Source organism: Rhinoraja longicauda, chromosome 4, assembly GCF_053455715.1.
Source record: "Rhinoraja longicauda isolate Sanriku21f chromosome 4, sRhiLon1.1, whole genome shotgun sequence".
Taxonomy (NCBI): Eukaryota; Metazoa; Chordata; class Chondrichthyes; order Rajiformes; family Arhynchobatidae; genus Rhinoraja; species Rhinoraja longicauda.
Window position 1 is genome coordinate 10,813,317 of NC_135956.1, and position 16,090 is coordinate 10,829,406.

Sequence of the window (16,090 nt, forward strand, 5' to 3'; positions counted from 1 at the left end):
ACTGTACCTCGGTGCACGTGACAATGAACTAAACTGAAACTGAAACTGAAACTGCTATAGGAAGGATGTCATTAAGCTGGAAAGAGTGCAGAGAGGCTTAACGAGGATGTTGCCAGTATTCGAGGGCCTGAGCTGTAGGGAGAGGTTAGGCAAACTATAACTTTATTTGTCCCATAGGGACAATTGGATTGTCCCATAGGGGACCGCCCTTGTCCTGTATTAGGCCCGGGGGGCTCTGTAGGCCCGGACGCTGTAAACCCAAGCAGTGTAGGTCCAGACAGTGTAGTAGGAAAAAAACTGCAGATGCTGGTTAAAATCTGTGTCTACCTTCCGGACAGTGTAGGTGCGGGCAGTGTAGGCCCGGAGGCCCGGGCGCCGCCTAATGGAGGTTGCGTAGCAACCCGCCTCCAGGCCCGGGTGGCCGCCATTGTTGGAGCTGGAGCACTTGACCGCTGGCTGGGTGAGGTCACGTGGGGCGTGGGGCGGTGACATCACCTTGTCCCGTATTTGGGAGTGTGGAAGTTTGCACCCCTGAAACATTTAATAGGAACCTGAGGGGGCAACTTTTTCACACAAAGGGTGGTGGTTATAGGGAACACGCTGCCATTGTAGTTGAGGCAGGTACTGTAACAGCATTGAAAAGACATTTGGACATGGATAGGAAATGTTCAGAAAGATATGGGCCCAATGCAGAGAGGTGGGACTAGTGTAGATGGGGCACCTTGGTCGGAATGGGCAAGTTGGGCCGAAGGGCCGGTTTCTATGGTTTATGACTATAACAGCGTGTATGCTGACTTCACTAAATTGTATTTAAACATGATCACTGTATTTAAACGGGAATCTGTAGAAGGGTTCCGACCCGAAACGTCACCTATTCCCCTTCTCCAGAGATGCTGCCTGACCCGCTGAGTTGCTCCACCATACTGTGTCTACATACGGTATAAACCAGCATCCACAGTTCCTTCCTACACATAATTCCTCCTCGTCTCACTTACTAATTATGTCCTTAGGTTATACTCATTTGAACAGGAGATTAAAGACGGTAATGCCTGTTATTGCTTCAGTGTGCAGCAGGATAGACGTGGAGCAATGGCAAAGATTCTGTTCATTAGAGTTATGCAGTGGAGGTTAGTAATTCCCAGCAACAGAGGAGCAATAATTGAATGAAAAGAGTGCACACTAAATCTCTGGTACAAAAGAGGGTGAAGAGGTCGTCTCCATGAATACGGTAAAACACCAGCCAACATGTCCCATCTACACTAGTCCCACCTGCCCACACCAGCCAACATGTCCCATCTACACTAGTCCCACCTGCCCACACCAGCCAACATGTCCCATCTACACTAGTCCCACCTACTTGCGTTTGGTCCCTATCCCTCCAAACATGTCCTATCCATGTACCTATCTAACTGTCTGAAGAAGGGTCTCGACCCGAAATGTCACCCATTCCTTCTCTCCTGAGATGCTGCCTGACCTGCTGAGTTACTCCAGCATTTTGTGAAATAAATACCTTCGATTTATACCAGCATCTGCAGTTATTTTCTTACACTAACTGTTTCTTAAATGTTGCGATAGTCCCTGCCTCAACTACCTCCTCTGGCAGCTTGTTCCATACACCCACCACCCTTTGTGTCAAAATGTTACCCCTCAGGTTCCTGTTAAACCTTTCCCCCTTCACCTTGAACCTATGTCCCCTGGTTCTTGATTCCCCCACTCTAAATGTTGGTAAATGTTTTCTAAATAAGAATGTGCAGCATCGGTGGCTGTATCCCTGAGCATGTTTAGTTTAGTTTAGTTTCGAGATACAGCATAGAAACAGGCCCTTCATCCCACCGAGTCCGCGCTGACCAGCGATCACCCGCACACTAGCACTATCCTACACACCAGGGACAATTTACAGAAGCCAATTAACCTGCACCCCTGCATGTCTTTGGAGTGTGGGAGGAAACCGGTGCACCCGAGGAAACCCACGCGGTCCCAGGGGGGAACATGCAAACTCCACACAAACTCCACAGATCCTAGGTCAGGGTTGAACCCTGGTCTTTGGCGCTGTGAGGCAGCAGCACTACCCGCTGCACCACCCTTGCGCCACCTCCAGTTGTAGAATAAGGTTAACTTTCTTGCTTCAGATTGCCAGCAGTGTTTTGGTTTTGACACACAGAAAAAGTGTTTAACGTTCAGATCCTGAATTAACTTCACCGTAATGTGTGCCCATGAGGGCAGGGATTACTGGTCGCCGGCCCTTTCCAGGGGAGGCAACTAATATCACGTCTGTTTTGTTTGCAGTTTAGTTTATTTTATTTCAGTTTAGTTTATTGTCACGTGTACCGAGGTACAGTGAAAAGCTTTTGTCGCGTGCTGGCCAGTCAGCGGAAAGACAATACATGATTACAATCGAGCCGTGGAAAACATTCTGCAGCACTTCCCTGGGACTATAGAGGCTTCTCACCTGAAGTAATCTAGCTTTCAATCTTCAGAAGGGCGCAGATAACAGTCCCGTATTTGTAAAGGGCAAACACTCTGAGGAATAGTTTCCTTAGCTGTGCTATGTATCCAAGTTGCAATATGATTATTCTTTAATCATAGACATTTAGTTCCACTGGGGAAGTAGCTCAAATGGTAGAGCGCTCGCTTAGCATGCGAGAGTTAGCGGGATCGATGCCTGCATTCTCCGTTGGGTTTTGGAGCGGCACGGTGGCGCAGTGGTAGAGATGCTGCTTTACAGCGCCAGAGACCCAGGTTCGATCCTGACTACGGGTGCTGTCCGCACGGAGTTTGTACGTTCTCCCCGTGACCCGCGTGTGTTTTCTCCGGGTGCTCCGGTTTCCTCCCACACTCCAAAGCTGTACAGGTTTGTAGGCTACTTGGCTTGGTACAATTGTAAATTGTCCCCAGTGTGTGTAGGATAGCGTTAGTGTGCTGGGATGGCTGGTCGGTGCGGACTCGGTGGGCCGAAGGGCCTGTTACCGCACTGTGACTCTAAAACTAAATTAAACTAGACTTGGACCGAAACGTGGAACAGGGTTTAAGAAGCAACAGGACCCAAACACTGACAGTTGTACAGAAGTCCAACATCAACTCTTGATTCGTACTTGTGTCAAGGGTTATGGGGATAAGGCAGGAGAATGGGGTTACAAGGCAGGAGAATGGGGTTACGAGGGAGAGATAGATCAGCCATGATTGAATGGCGGAGTAGACTTGATGGGCCCGAATGGCCTAATTCTGCTTCAATCACTTATGACCTTATGAAGTACAAAACAAAAATTATAGAGATTAAAAATTCAACATTGCGGAGCCACTTGTATGCTAGAAGCTTTTTGCGAAGTTTGACACTTACATTGGTAGCGGCTATTCTCAAACTTTGGGTCATTGTCATTTTCATCAGCTATGAGTATGGTCAGCTGGCAAATGCCGATCAGTGGCTCCTGGGCCTGGTCAGTTGCAGTTACTGACAAGGTGTACTCTCGCTGCCTCTCCCTGTCAAAGCTCTGGGTCGTGGTAATGGATCCTGCAAATGAATGCAACGTTAGAGGAAAATTCTAGTCAACAGGCATTTCTGTGCATTCTGCATTCAATTAATTAATTTTATATATGAACCCGAATTATTTCAAATAGAGTCATAGTCATATAAACAGGCCCTTAGGCCCAACTTCGAGTCATAGAGTCTCACAGCACGGAAACAGGCCCTTCGGCCTTACTTGCGATGCAGGCTCGAAGGGCCGAATGGTCTACTCCTGCACCTATTTTCTATGTGCCGACCAAGATGCCCCATCTATGATAGTCCCACCTGTCTGGGTTTGGCCCACATCCCTCTAAACCTTTCCTATCCATGTACCTGTCCAAATGTGATAAATCTAGGATCCTTCTTAGAGTACTGACCATTGACTTTGCATTTTATCGTTAGGAAGTCAATAGACAATAGACAATAGACAATAGGTGCAGGAGTAGGCCATTCAGCCCTTCGAGCCAGCACCGCCATTCAATGCGATCATGGCTGATCCCTCTCAATCAGTACCCCGTTCCTGCCTTCTCCCCATACCCCCTCACTCCGCTATCCTTAAGAGCTCTATCCAGCTCTCTCTTGAAAGCATCCAACGAACTGGCCTCCACTGCCTTCTGAGGCAGAGAATTCCACACCTTCACCACCCTCTGACTGAAAAAGTTCTTCCTCATCTCCGTTCTAAATGGCCTACCCCTTATTCTCAAACTGTGGCCCCTTGTTCTGGACTCCCCCAACATTGGGAACATGTTATCTGCCTCTAATGTGTCCAATCCCCTAATTATCTTATATGTTTCAATAAGATCCCCCCTCATCCTTCTAAATTCCAGTGTATACAAGCCCAATCGCTCCAGCCTTTCAACATACGACAGTCCCGCCATTCCGGGAATTAACCTGGTGAACCTACGCTGCACGCCCTCCATAGCAAGAATATCCTTCCTCAAATTTGGAGACCAAAACTGCACACAGTACTCCAGGTGCGGTCTCACCAGGGCCCGGTACAACTGTAGAAGGACCTCTTTGCTCCTATACTCAACTCCTCTTGTTACGAAGGCCAACATTCCATTGGCTTTCTTCACTGCCTGCTGAACCTGCATGCTTCCTTTCATTGACTGATGCACTAGGACACCCAGATCTCGTTGAACTCCCCCTCCTCCTAACTTGACACCATTCAGATAATAATCTGCCTTTCTATTCTTACTTCCAAAGTGAATAACCTCACACTTATCTACATTAAACTGCATCTGCCATGTATCCGCCCACTCACACAACCTGTCCAAGTCACCCTGCAGCCTTATTGCATCTTCCTCACAATTCACACTACCCCCCAGCTTAGTATCATTTGAAGGGACAGAGAAGTTGTGATAGTCGGATAATCTGAGGATGATGCATGAGATATATTCCTTCCCAGGATTGCTAGATCTTCACATATTGTCACACATTAATACTTTGAGCACCAACAGCGATAAAGGCATGATATCCACAAAAAGAGTTGTAAAGGGCAATAGTCTCCCCATAAGTTCATGTGATAGGAGCAGTATTAGGCCATTTGGCATTTCAAGTCTACTCTGCCATTCAATCGTGGCTGATCTATCTTTCCCGCTCAGCCCCATTCTCCTGCCTTCTCCCCATAAAGCCTGACACCCGTACTAATCAAGAATCTATCAATTTCCGCCTTAAACAATATCCATTGACGTAGCCTCCACGGCCATCTGTGGCAATGAATTCCCCACCCTCTGACAGAAGGAATTCCTCCTCATCTCCTTCCTAAATGTACCTCCTTTTATTCTGAGGCCACGGTCTCTGGTCCCACTGGTGGAAATATAGTGGTGCACATTAGCTGTTTGCACAAGGAGGAATTATTACATCATGGTTTCTGCCTTGAAGTGTGTCAGTTGGCTGGAGTCATGGATTCAGAACCATCGGCAAAACATTTTCCACACTGTTGCTGGTGTGGAATGCACTGTGCAAGAAGGTGTTATGGAAACACAAGGAACCACAGATGCTGAAATCTTGTAAGGAACACAAAGTGTTGGAGTTTCTCTGTGGGTCAGATGATGTTTGGATTGGCAACGTTTTGGGTCGGGACCCTTCAGACTTTATATAATCAACTGCTTTCTACTGAAAATAAACATCCATTTTATATTAGCTAATAGCATAGATTCTCAGTCATAGAACATGGAAACAGGCCCTTCGGCCCAAATTGCCCACACTGACCATTTACACTAGTCCCACTTGCTGGCGTTTGGCCCATATCCCTTTACTTTAGACTTTAGCGCAGAAACAGGCCCTTTGACCCACCGATTCCATGCAGACCCGCAATCACTTGCACGCTAACACTATGCTACACACTAGTTACAATTTACAATCTTGCCTTACAGCGCCAGAGACCCAGGTTCAATCCTGACCTCGGGTGCTGTCTGTACGGAGTTTGCACTTTCTCCCCGTGACCGCGCGGATTTTCTCCGGGTGCTCCGGTTTCCTCCCACATTCCAAAGACAATAGACAATAGACAATAGGTGCAGGAGGAGGCCATTCGGCTCTTCGAGCCAGCACCGCCATTCAATGTGATCATGGCTGATCATTTTCAATCAGTACCCCATTCCAGCCTTCTCCCCATACCCCCATACCCCCTACAGTTGTACCGGGCCCTGGTAAGACCGCACCTGGAGACTGTGTGCAGTTTTGGTCTCCAAATTTGAGAAAGGATATTCTTGCTATTGAGGGCGTGCAGCGTAGGTTCACTAGGTTAATTCCCGGAATGGCGGGACTGTCGTATGTTGAAAGGCTGGAGCAATTAGGCTTGTATACACTGGAATTTAGAAGGATGAGGGGGGATCTTATTGAAACATATAAGATAATTAGGGGATTGGAGAACGGAGATGAGGAAGAACTTTTTCAGTCAGAGGGGTGTATTATAGACCGCCAAATAGGGAACGAGAATTGGAAGAGCAAATATGTAAGGAGATAGCAGATATTAGTAGTAAGCACAGAGTGGTGATTGTGGGTGATTTCAATTTTCCGTATATAGACTGGGAATCACATTCTGTTAAAGGGCTGGATGGTTTGGAGTTTGTAAAATGTGTGCAGGATAGTTTTTTGCAGCAATACGTAGAGGTGCCTACCAGAGAAGGGGCAGTGTTGGACCTCCTGTTAGGAAATGAGATGGGGTCAGGTGACGGAGGTATGTGTTGAGGAGCACTTTGGGTCTAGTGATCATAATGCCATTAGTTTCAATATCATTATGGAGAAGGTCAAATCTGGACCAAGGGTTGAGATTTTGGATTGGAGAAAGGCTAATTTTGAGGAGATGAGAAAGGATTTAAAAGGAGTGAAATGGAAATTGTTGTTTTATGAAAAGGATATAATAGAGAAATGGAGGATATTTAAAGGTGAAATTTTGAGAGTAGAGTCTTTATGTCCCTGTTCGGTGGAAAGGAAAGAATAATAATTTGAAAGAGCCGTGGTTTTCCAGGGAAATTGGACACTTGGTTCGGAAAAAGAGGGAGATATACAATAAATATAAGCGGCAGGGAGTAAATGAGGTTCTTGAGGAATATAAAGAATGTAAAAGGAATCTTAAAAAGGAAATTAGAAAAGCGAAAAAAAGATATGAGACTGCTTTGGCAAGTAATGTAAAAGTAAACCCCAAGGGGTTCTACAGATATGTCAATAGCAAAAGGATAGTGAGGGATAAAATTGGTCCATTAGAGAGTCAGAGTGGACAGCTATGTGCTGAGCCGGAAGAAATGGGGGAGATATTAAACAATTTCTTTTCTTCGGTATTTACCGAGGAGAAGGATATTGAATTATGTGAGGTAAGCGAAACAAGTAGAGTAGTGATGGAAATTAGGAGGATTAAAGAAGAGGAGGTACGGACACTTTTGAAGAATATAAAAGTGGATAAGTCTCCAGGTCCTGATAGGATATTCCCTAGGACATTGAGGGAAGTTAGTGCAGAAATAGCAGGGGCTATGACGGAAATATTTCAAACGTCATTAGAAACAGGGATGGTGCCGGAAGATTGGCGCATTGCGCATGTTGTGCCTTTGTTTAAAAAAGGTTCTAAAAGTAAACCTAGCAATTATAGACCTATTAGTTTGACGTCTGTGGTGGGAAAATTAATGGAAAAGATACTTAGGGACAATATATATAATTATTTGGATAATCAAGGCCTGATTAGAAACAGTCAACATGGATTTGTGCCTGGAAGGTCATGTTTGACTAATCTTCTTGAATTTTTTGAAGAGGTTACCAGGGAAATTGATAAGGGCAAGGCTGTGGATGTTGTCTATATGGATTTCAGTAAGGCATTTGACAAGGTTCCACATGGAAGGTTGATTAAGAAGGTTAAATCGTTGGGTATTAATAGTGAGGTTGCAAGATGGATTCAACAATGGCTGAATGGGAGATACCAGAGGGTAACGGTTGACAATTGTATGTCAGGTTGGAGGCCAGTGTCTAGTGGAGTGCCCCAAGGATCTGTGTTGGGTCCACTGTTGTTTGTCATTTACATTAATGATCTGGATGATGGTGTGGCAAATTGGATTAGTAAATATGCAGATGATACTAAGATAGGTGGAGTAGTTGATAGTGAGGTAGATTTTCAAAGTCTACAGAGAGACTTGGGCCTTTTGGAAGGGTGGGCTGAAAGATGGCAGATGGAGTTTAATGCTGATAAGTGTGAGGTGCTGCATTTTGGTAGGACAAATCAAAATAGGACGTACAGGGTAAATGGTAGGGAATTGAGGAATGCAGTGGAACAGAGGGATCTGGGAATAACTGTGCATTGTTCCCTGAAGGTGGAATCTCATGTGGATAGGGTGGTGAAGAAGGCGTTTGGTATGCTTGCCTTTATAAATCAGAGCATCGAGTATAGAAGTTGGGATGTAATGTTGAAATTGTACAGGGCATTGGTGAGGCCGAATCTGCAGTATGGTGTGCAGTTCTGGTCGCCAAATTATAGGAAGGATGTCGACAAAATGGAGAGGGTACAGAGGAGATTTACTAGAATGTTGCCTGGGTTTCAGCACTTAGGCTACAGAGAGAGGTTGAACAGGTTGGGTCTTTATTCTTTGGAGCGTAGAAGGTTGAGGGGGGACTTGATAGAGGTTTTTAAAATTTTGAGAGGGACGGACAGAGTTGACGTGGGTAGGCTTTTCCCTTTGAGAGTGGGGAAGATTCCAACAAGGGGACATAGCTTCAGAATTGAGGGACAAAGGTTTAGGGGTAACATGAGGGGGAACTTCTTTACTCAGAGGGTTGTGGCTGTATGGAATGGGCTTCCGGAGGAAGTGGTGGAGGCTGGATCGATTTTATTATTTAAGAGTAAATTGGATAGGTATATGGATAGGAGGGGATTGGAGGGTTATGGTCTGAGTGCAGGTAGATGAGACTAGGTCAGGGAGAATGGTCGGCGTGGACTGGTAGGGCCGGACAGGCCTGTTTCCATGCTGTAGTTGTTATATGTTATATATGTTATAATGGTGAAGGTGTGGAATTCTCTGCCTCAGAAGGCAGTGGAGGCCAGTTCGTTGGATGCTTTCAAGAGAGAGCTGGATAGAGCTCTTAAGGATAGCGGAGTGAGGGGGTATGGGGAGAAGGCAGGAACGGGGTACTGATTGAGAGTGATCAGCCATGATCGCATTGAATGGCGGTGCTGGCTCGAAGGGCTGAATGGCCTACTCCTGCACCTATTGTCTATTGTCTATTGACTATTGTCTATCCAGCTCTCTCTTGAGTATAGGAGCAAAGAGGTCCTTGGATTCAAGAGAGAGCTAGAATCCTTAAGAGCTCCTTAAGAGCTCTATCTAGCTCTCTCTTGAATGCATTCAGAGACTTGGCCTCCACTGCCTTCTGAGGCAGTGAATTCCACAAATTTACAACTCTCTGACTGAAAAAGTTTTTCCTCATCTCCATTCTAAATGGCCTACCCCTTATTCTTAAACTGTGGCCCCTGGTTCTGGACTCCCCCAACATTGGGAACATGTTTCCTACCTCTAACGTGTCCAACCCCTTAATAATCTTATATGTTTTGATAAGATCCCCTCTCATCCTTCTAAATTCCTAGCCGCTCCAGTCTTTCAACATACAACAGTCCCGCCATTCCGGGAATTAACCTAGTAAACCTACGCTGCACGCCCTCAATAGCAAGCATATCCTTCCTCAAATTTGAGAGACCAAAACTGCACACAGTTCTCCAGGTGCGGTCTCACTAGGGCCCTCTACAACTGCAGAAGGACCTCTTTGCTCCTATACTCAACTCCTCGTTATGAAGACCAACATTCCATTGGCTTTCCACTGCCTGCTGTATCTGCATGCTTCCTTTCAGTGACTGATGTACTAGGACACCAAGGTCTCGTTGTACGTCCCCTTTTCCTAATTTGGCACCATTCAGATAATAATCTACCTTCTTATTCCAAAGTTCCAAAGACGTACAGGTTTGTAGGTTAATTGGCTTTGCTTAAAAGATTGTAAATGATGAGGTTCAGTAGCTTTTTTTTTTTAAACATTAATGATTAAAAAAATGTATTGTGAATGCATTCAGAGACTTGGCCTCCACTGCCTTCTGAGGCAGTGAATTCCACAGATTTACAACTCTCTGACTGAAAAAGTTTTTCCTCATCTCAGTTCTAAATGGCCTACCCCTTATTCTTAAACTGTGGCCCCTTGTTCTGGACTCCCCCAACATTGGGAACATGTTTCCTGCCTCTAACGTGCCCAACCCCTTAATAATTCCAGATTCAGGGACAGTTTCTTCCCAGCTGTTATCAGGCAACTGAACCATTCTATCACCAACTAGAGAGCGGTCCTGACCTCCCATCTACCTCACTTTAGGCCTTCAATAAACATTGTTCCTTTTATCCTGTATCTGTACTCTGTTGATGGCTTGAATGTAATGACTAGTAATCTTTTCGTGGTCTGGATAGCAAGCAACAAAAAAGATTTTCACTGTACCTCGATACACGTGACAATAAACTGAACTAAAGGTGGTGCAGTGGTAGAGTTGCTGCCTTACAGTACCAGGGACCCAGGTTCGATCACTGACTATAGGTGCTGTCTGTATGGAGTTTTTACGTTCTCCCCGTGACTTGGGTGGGTTTTCTCCAGGATCTCTGGTTTCCTCCCACACTCCAAAGACGCAGCGGTTTGTAGGTTAATTGGCTTGGTATAAATGTAAATTGTCCCAAGTGTGTGTAGGATAGTGTTAGCGTGCGGGGATTGCTGGTCGGTGCGGACTCGGTGGGCCAAGGGACTTGTTTCTGTGCTGTCTAAAACTAAAAACAAAAACTAAGCGAAACTAAACATTATACTCACCAGTGTCAGGATTAATACGGAAACCTGGAGTAGTCCCTTCTCGAATCATCAGTCCATATTTCACCTGTCCATTCACTCCAAGATCAGCATCATGAGCCTTGACTTGTAGTACGAAGGTTCCAGGGGGCTGGTTCTCCAAGACACAAGCATCTTCACTGTACTTTAAACACTAATATAAAAAAACAGAAATATAAATGTCGTCAAGATTTTTTTCCTGTTAATTAAACAATCAGCGAAAACTTGAAGATGGGTCTCGACCCGATACGTCACCCATTCCTATTCTCTAGAGATGCTGCCTGTCCCGCTGAGTTACTCCAGGTTTTTGTGTCTACCTTCGGTTTTAACCATCATTTGCAGTTCCTTCCTACCCATGTACTTCATTGGGTATTTTTAAAGTGGAGATTGATCGGTTCTTGATTAGTACGGGTGTCAACGGTTATGGGGAGAAGGCAGGAGAATGGGGTTGAGAGGGAGAGATAGATCAGCCGCGATTGAATGGCGGAGTAGACTTGATGGGCCGAATGGCCTAATTCTGTTCCTATGTCTTATCAACTTGTGAACTGTATCACTATCGCTTATCTGCATCTGTCTGACTTGCAGGGAATCTGTTAAAATGGAAAATACAGGACTAAGTAACTCTGGTTCAGTAGTGCAATTGAACAACATGATTGATTTAAAGAAAGGTATAAAGAAAGGCCCTGACCCGAAAAGTCACCTCTCCGTGTTCTCCAGAGATGCTGCCTGACCCGTTGAGTTACTCCAGCACTTTGTGTCTCTTCTTGGGTCGACTTAAAGAACTTAGTTTATTTTAGTTTAGTTTAGAGATATGCCTTTCAGCCTACCGAGTCCACGCCGACCAGCGATCCCCGCACACTAACGCTACCCTACGCACACTTGGGACAATTTGCATGTGTACCGAAGCCAATTAACCCACAAGCCCTGTACGTCTTTGGGGTGTGGGAGGAAACCAAATATCTCGGAGAAAACCCACGCGGTCACGGGGAGAACGTACAAACTCCGTACAGACAGCACTCGTAATCGGGATCGAACCCGGGTATCCGGCGCTGCAAGCGCTGTAAGGCAGCAACTCTATCCGCAGCGCCACCTTGTGGTTTGCTTAAATTGACTCAATTTAAATACAAGGACACAAGAGACTGCAGATGCTGGAATCTGCAGCAAATTACAAAGTGCTGGAGGAACTCAGCGGGTCAGGCAGCACGTGTGGAGGGAGTGGACAGCAGACATTTCTTTGTGATATTCTTTGTAATATTTTGGTCTCATTCCTTTGGGAGATGCATAAAGTGTTTTTGAAGACTGCTTCAGTCGTCTTTTCATGACTACGAGGCTGCCACCTCTCTTAAAGCACAGCGTTCAACATAGGATCAGACTGCAATTGAACAACACCCTGCAAGCACTAGTGATGCATTTTCTTATACACTCTAACACATATACTTGCCTTATGAAATATGTTACTTTTGTACTCTTTTCTGAGCTCCTGTGTGACTTGAAAAATAAATACTGGTGGTGGGTGTATGGAAATGTATGGTATATGGGTGTTCTTGATTAGTACGGGTGTCGATGGTTATGGGGAGAAGGCAGGAGAATGTGGTTAGGAGGGAGAGATATAGAGCAGCCATCATTGAATGGCGGAGTAGACGATGGGTCGAATGGCCTAATTTTGATCCGAGAACTTATGAACTTATGAACAAGTGCCAAAGGAGGTAGTTGAGCCAGGTACTGTAACAGCATTTAAGGACACTTGGACAGGTGCGTGGAGAGGTAAGGTTCAGGTGGGTATGGACCAAACGAGGGCACTAATGGGACGAGTTTAGATGGGGCATCTTGGTCGGCACGGACGAATTGGGCCGAAGGGCCTGTTTCCATTCTGTACGACTCTAAAATACCGGAAATGCTCAGCAAGTCAGATTGTGTCAGGTCAATGATCCGAGTTCTATCATCAGAATGTGGTAGAGTATTTGCTGAGTATCTGCTGAGTATTTCCTGCATTCGCCCGGACCTGAGGACTTGAGCTAAAGGGAGAGGTTGAGCAGGCTAGGACTCCATTCCTTGCAGTGCAGGAGGATGAGGGGTGATCTTATCGAGATGTACAAAGTCATGAGAAGAATAGATTGGGTAGGTGTGTCTCTTGTCTAGAGTAGGGGAATCAAGAACCAGAGGACAATAGTTTAAGCTGAGGGGGGTAAAGGTTCAACAGGAACCTGAGGGGTAACCTTTTCACACAATAGGTGGTGGGTGTATGGAACGAGGAGGTAGTTGAGGCAGGAACTATCGCAATATTTAAGAAACAGTTAGACAGGTACATGGATAAGATGGGCTTAGAGGGATATGAGCCATATGTGGGCAGGTGGGACTGGTGTAGATGGGATATAATATAAGAAAATAACTGCAGATGCTGGTACAAATCGAAGGTATTTATTCACAAAATGCTGGAGTAACTCAGCAGGTCAGGCAGCATCTCGGGAGAGAAGGAATGGGTGACGTTTCGGGTCGAGACCCTTCTTCAGACCGGTATATGGTCTGTATGTAGATGGGACTTGTTGGCTGGGGTGGGCAAGTTGGGCCTGTTTCCACACTGTGTTGACTCTATGACCTCATATGAAAAGCACGCATACCATCTGCCTTCTTTCTCACTCTAACTAAGTGTGGCCACTTTCATGGAGTTATGGACTTTACCCCAAGATCCCTTTGTTTACCAATGCCGCAAAGGGTCATGCATTAACCGTATATTTTCCCCTTACATCTGAGCACCCAGTGGGGGATGCAGGTACCTCTGTGAACAGGGGCTTGTTGTTGTTGACGTCGTTGATGCCCACGATAACGCGGGCGCTGCTGCTGAGGGGCCTGGGCCCTCCCGAGGCGTTGTCATCCGTCGCCGTGATGTTCAGCACATACTGCGGCCCCTGAAGTCTCGGCGGCGGGCTCTTCCGCAGTTTAATTATTCCTGCCGTGGGTCAAAATCATTACCATGATTAACGTTCACTTTGGATCAGCTCCAAACCAGATTCAGGGACAGTTTCTTCCCGGCTGTTATCTGGCAACGTCACGCAAACCAACTTCCCTTCCATTGACTCCATCTACACCTCACGCTGCCTCGGCAAGGCCAGCAGCAGAATCGAGGGCCAGTCGCACCCTGGCCACTCCCTCTTCTCCCCTCTCCCATCTGCCAAGAGGCACAGAAGTGTGAAAATGCACATCTCCAGATTCAGGGACAGTTTCTTCCCAGATGTTATCAGGCAACTGAACCATCCTACCACCAACCAGAGAGCAGTCCTGACCTCCCATCTAGCTCATATGGGACCCTCGGATTATCTTTAATCGGACTTTATCTTGCACTAAATGTTATCCCCTTTATCCTGTATCTGCACACTGTGGACGGCTTGATTGTAATCATGTACAGTCTTTCCACTGACTGGCTAGCAGGCTACAAAAATACATTTCACTGTACCTCGGTACAAGTAACAATAATAAACTCAACTAAACTAAACAAACTGATGTGGCACCTTATCAAATGCCTTCGGGAAATATTTAATTCCCCTTTATCCACAGCACTTGTTTTCTGTTCAAACAAAAATCATGCTGATTTGCCTAATTACCTTTAGCTTTTCCAAGTGGATACCCCCGCTCTAAGTGATGGTAACAGATTGGGGATGGTGACTGTCTCTGTTAATAGGAATCTGAGGGGTAATATTTTCACACATCGGGTGGTGGGTGTATGGAACAAGCTGCCAGAGGAGGCAGTTGGGACTATCCCAATGTTTCAGAAACAGTTAGACAGGTACATGGATAAGACAGGTTTGGCGGGATATGGGCCAAACGCAGGCAGGTGGAACTAGTGTAGATGGGACATGTTGGCCGGCGTGGGAAAGTTGGGCCGAAGGGCCTGTTTCCACACTGTATCTCCAAAACTAAAACCTAAAAATACAAATGGTTTTAGTAGAGCTGTAAACTCATATGTGGACAAATGGGGCCATAAATATTTTAATAGTTTTACCTTTTTGGTTGTCAAGTACAAAGTTTTTCTCTTCGTTTCCTCCAGTGATTGTATAGATAACATTGTCGCCATCAGCATCCTTCGCATGCACTGTAGCAACAAGACTATTAGGTCCAGCATCTTCAGATAGAAACGTCTTGTATCTGTATGTGAAGGATGAGAAAAATCTATCATGATCGTAAGACATCGGAGCAGAATTAGGCCATTCGGCCTATCGAGTTGGCTGATCTATCTCTCCCTCACAACCCCATTCTCTTGCATCCTCCCCATTACCTTTGACGCCCTATTAGCGTTCGGGTGGCACATTGACGCAGTGGTAGAGTTGCTGCTTTACAGCGCCAGAGACCCTGGTCCAATCCTGACTACGGGTGCTGTCTATACAGAGTTTGTACGTTCTCCCTGTGACCTGTGTGGGTTTTCCCCGGGTGCTCCGGTTTCATCCCACACTCCAAAGACGTGCAGGTTTGTAGGTTAATTGGCTGATGTAAATTGTAAATTGTCCCTGGTGTGTAGAATAGTGCTAGTGTACAGGGTCGACGCGGACTCAGTGGGCTAAGGGGGCTGTCTTCGCACTGTATCTCTGAAGTCTAAAGGCTGAAGGTACATTATGTTTCAGGGAAATCTATCTAGAAAAAACATAGTTCAAAAGCTTCACAGGGAAAGGAAAAGCTTACAAAAAAACAGGCAGGGAAGAGAAAACATTGACAACAAACTATTCAACGCATTTTAAAGTTATTCAAATGCTTTGTGAATGTAGTCAATATGTCAGAAATCTGACGGGTAATTTGCACACGTTCCTCTCTCACAGGCAGTAATGTGATAATCAATACTTCACAGATTGCTACGATATTGATAAATATTGGCCAAAACATCAGGGAGATCATAAATGATCATAAGGTCATAAGTAGACAACAAATGCCGGAGTAACTCAGCGGGACAGGCAGCATCTCAGGAGAGAAGGATTGGGTGACGTTTCGGGTCGAGTCCCTTCTTCAGACTGAGGTCATAAGTGATAGGAGCAGAATGAGGCCATTCAGCCCATAAAATCTACTCCAGCATTCAATCATGGCTGATCTATCTCTCTCTCCTAACCCCATTCTCCTGCCTTCTCCCCACAACCCCTGACACCCGTACTCGAGATCATGAAAATAACTCAGAATTGATTGATTGATTAAGATACACAGCATGGAAACAGGCCCTTTGGCCCACTGAGTCCACACCGACCATCGATCACTCATTCATATTAGTTCCACTGTCGGGCT

General features: G+C 45.7%; 1 protein-coding gene across 1 annotated transcript in view; it reads right to left on the bottom strand.

The window, feature by feature from the left end:
- The window catches only part of LOC144592993 (neural-cadherin), a 151,491-nt gene that overhangs the window by 59,914 nt on the left and 75,487 nt on the right, over nucleotides 1–16,090 (bottom strand). The window contains exons 8-11 of the mRNA XM_078398408.1: nucleotides 14,829–14,971; nucleotides 13,606–13,778; nucleotides 10,817–10,985; nucleotides 3,338–3,508 (exon numbers count right to left, since the gene is read on the bottom strand). Of these exons, the coding sequence (XP_078254534.1) occupies nucleotides 3,338–3,508; nucleotides 10,817–10,985; nucleotides 13,606–13,778; nucleotides 14,829–14,971 (656 nt within the window). The remainder of the gene's footprint in view (nucleotides 1–3,337; nucleotides 3,509–10,816; nucleotides 10,986–13,605; nucleotides 13,779–14,828; nucleotides 14,972–16,090) is intronic.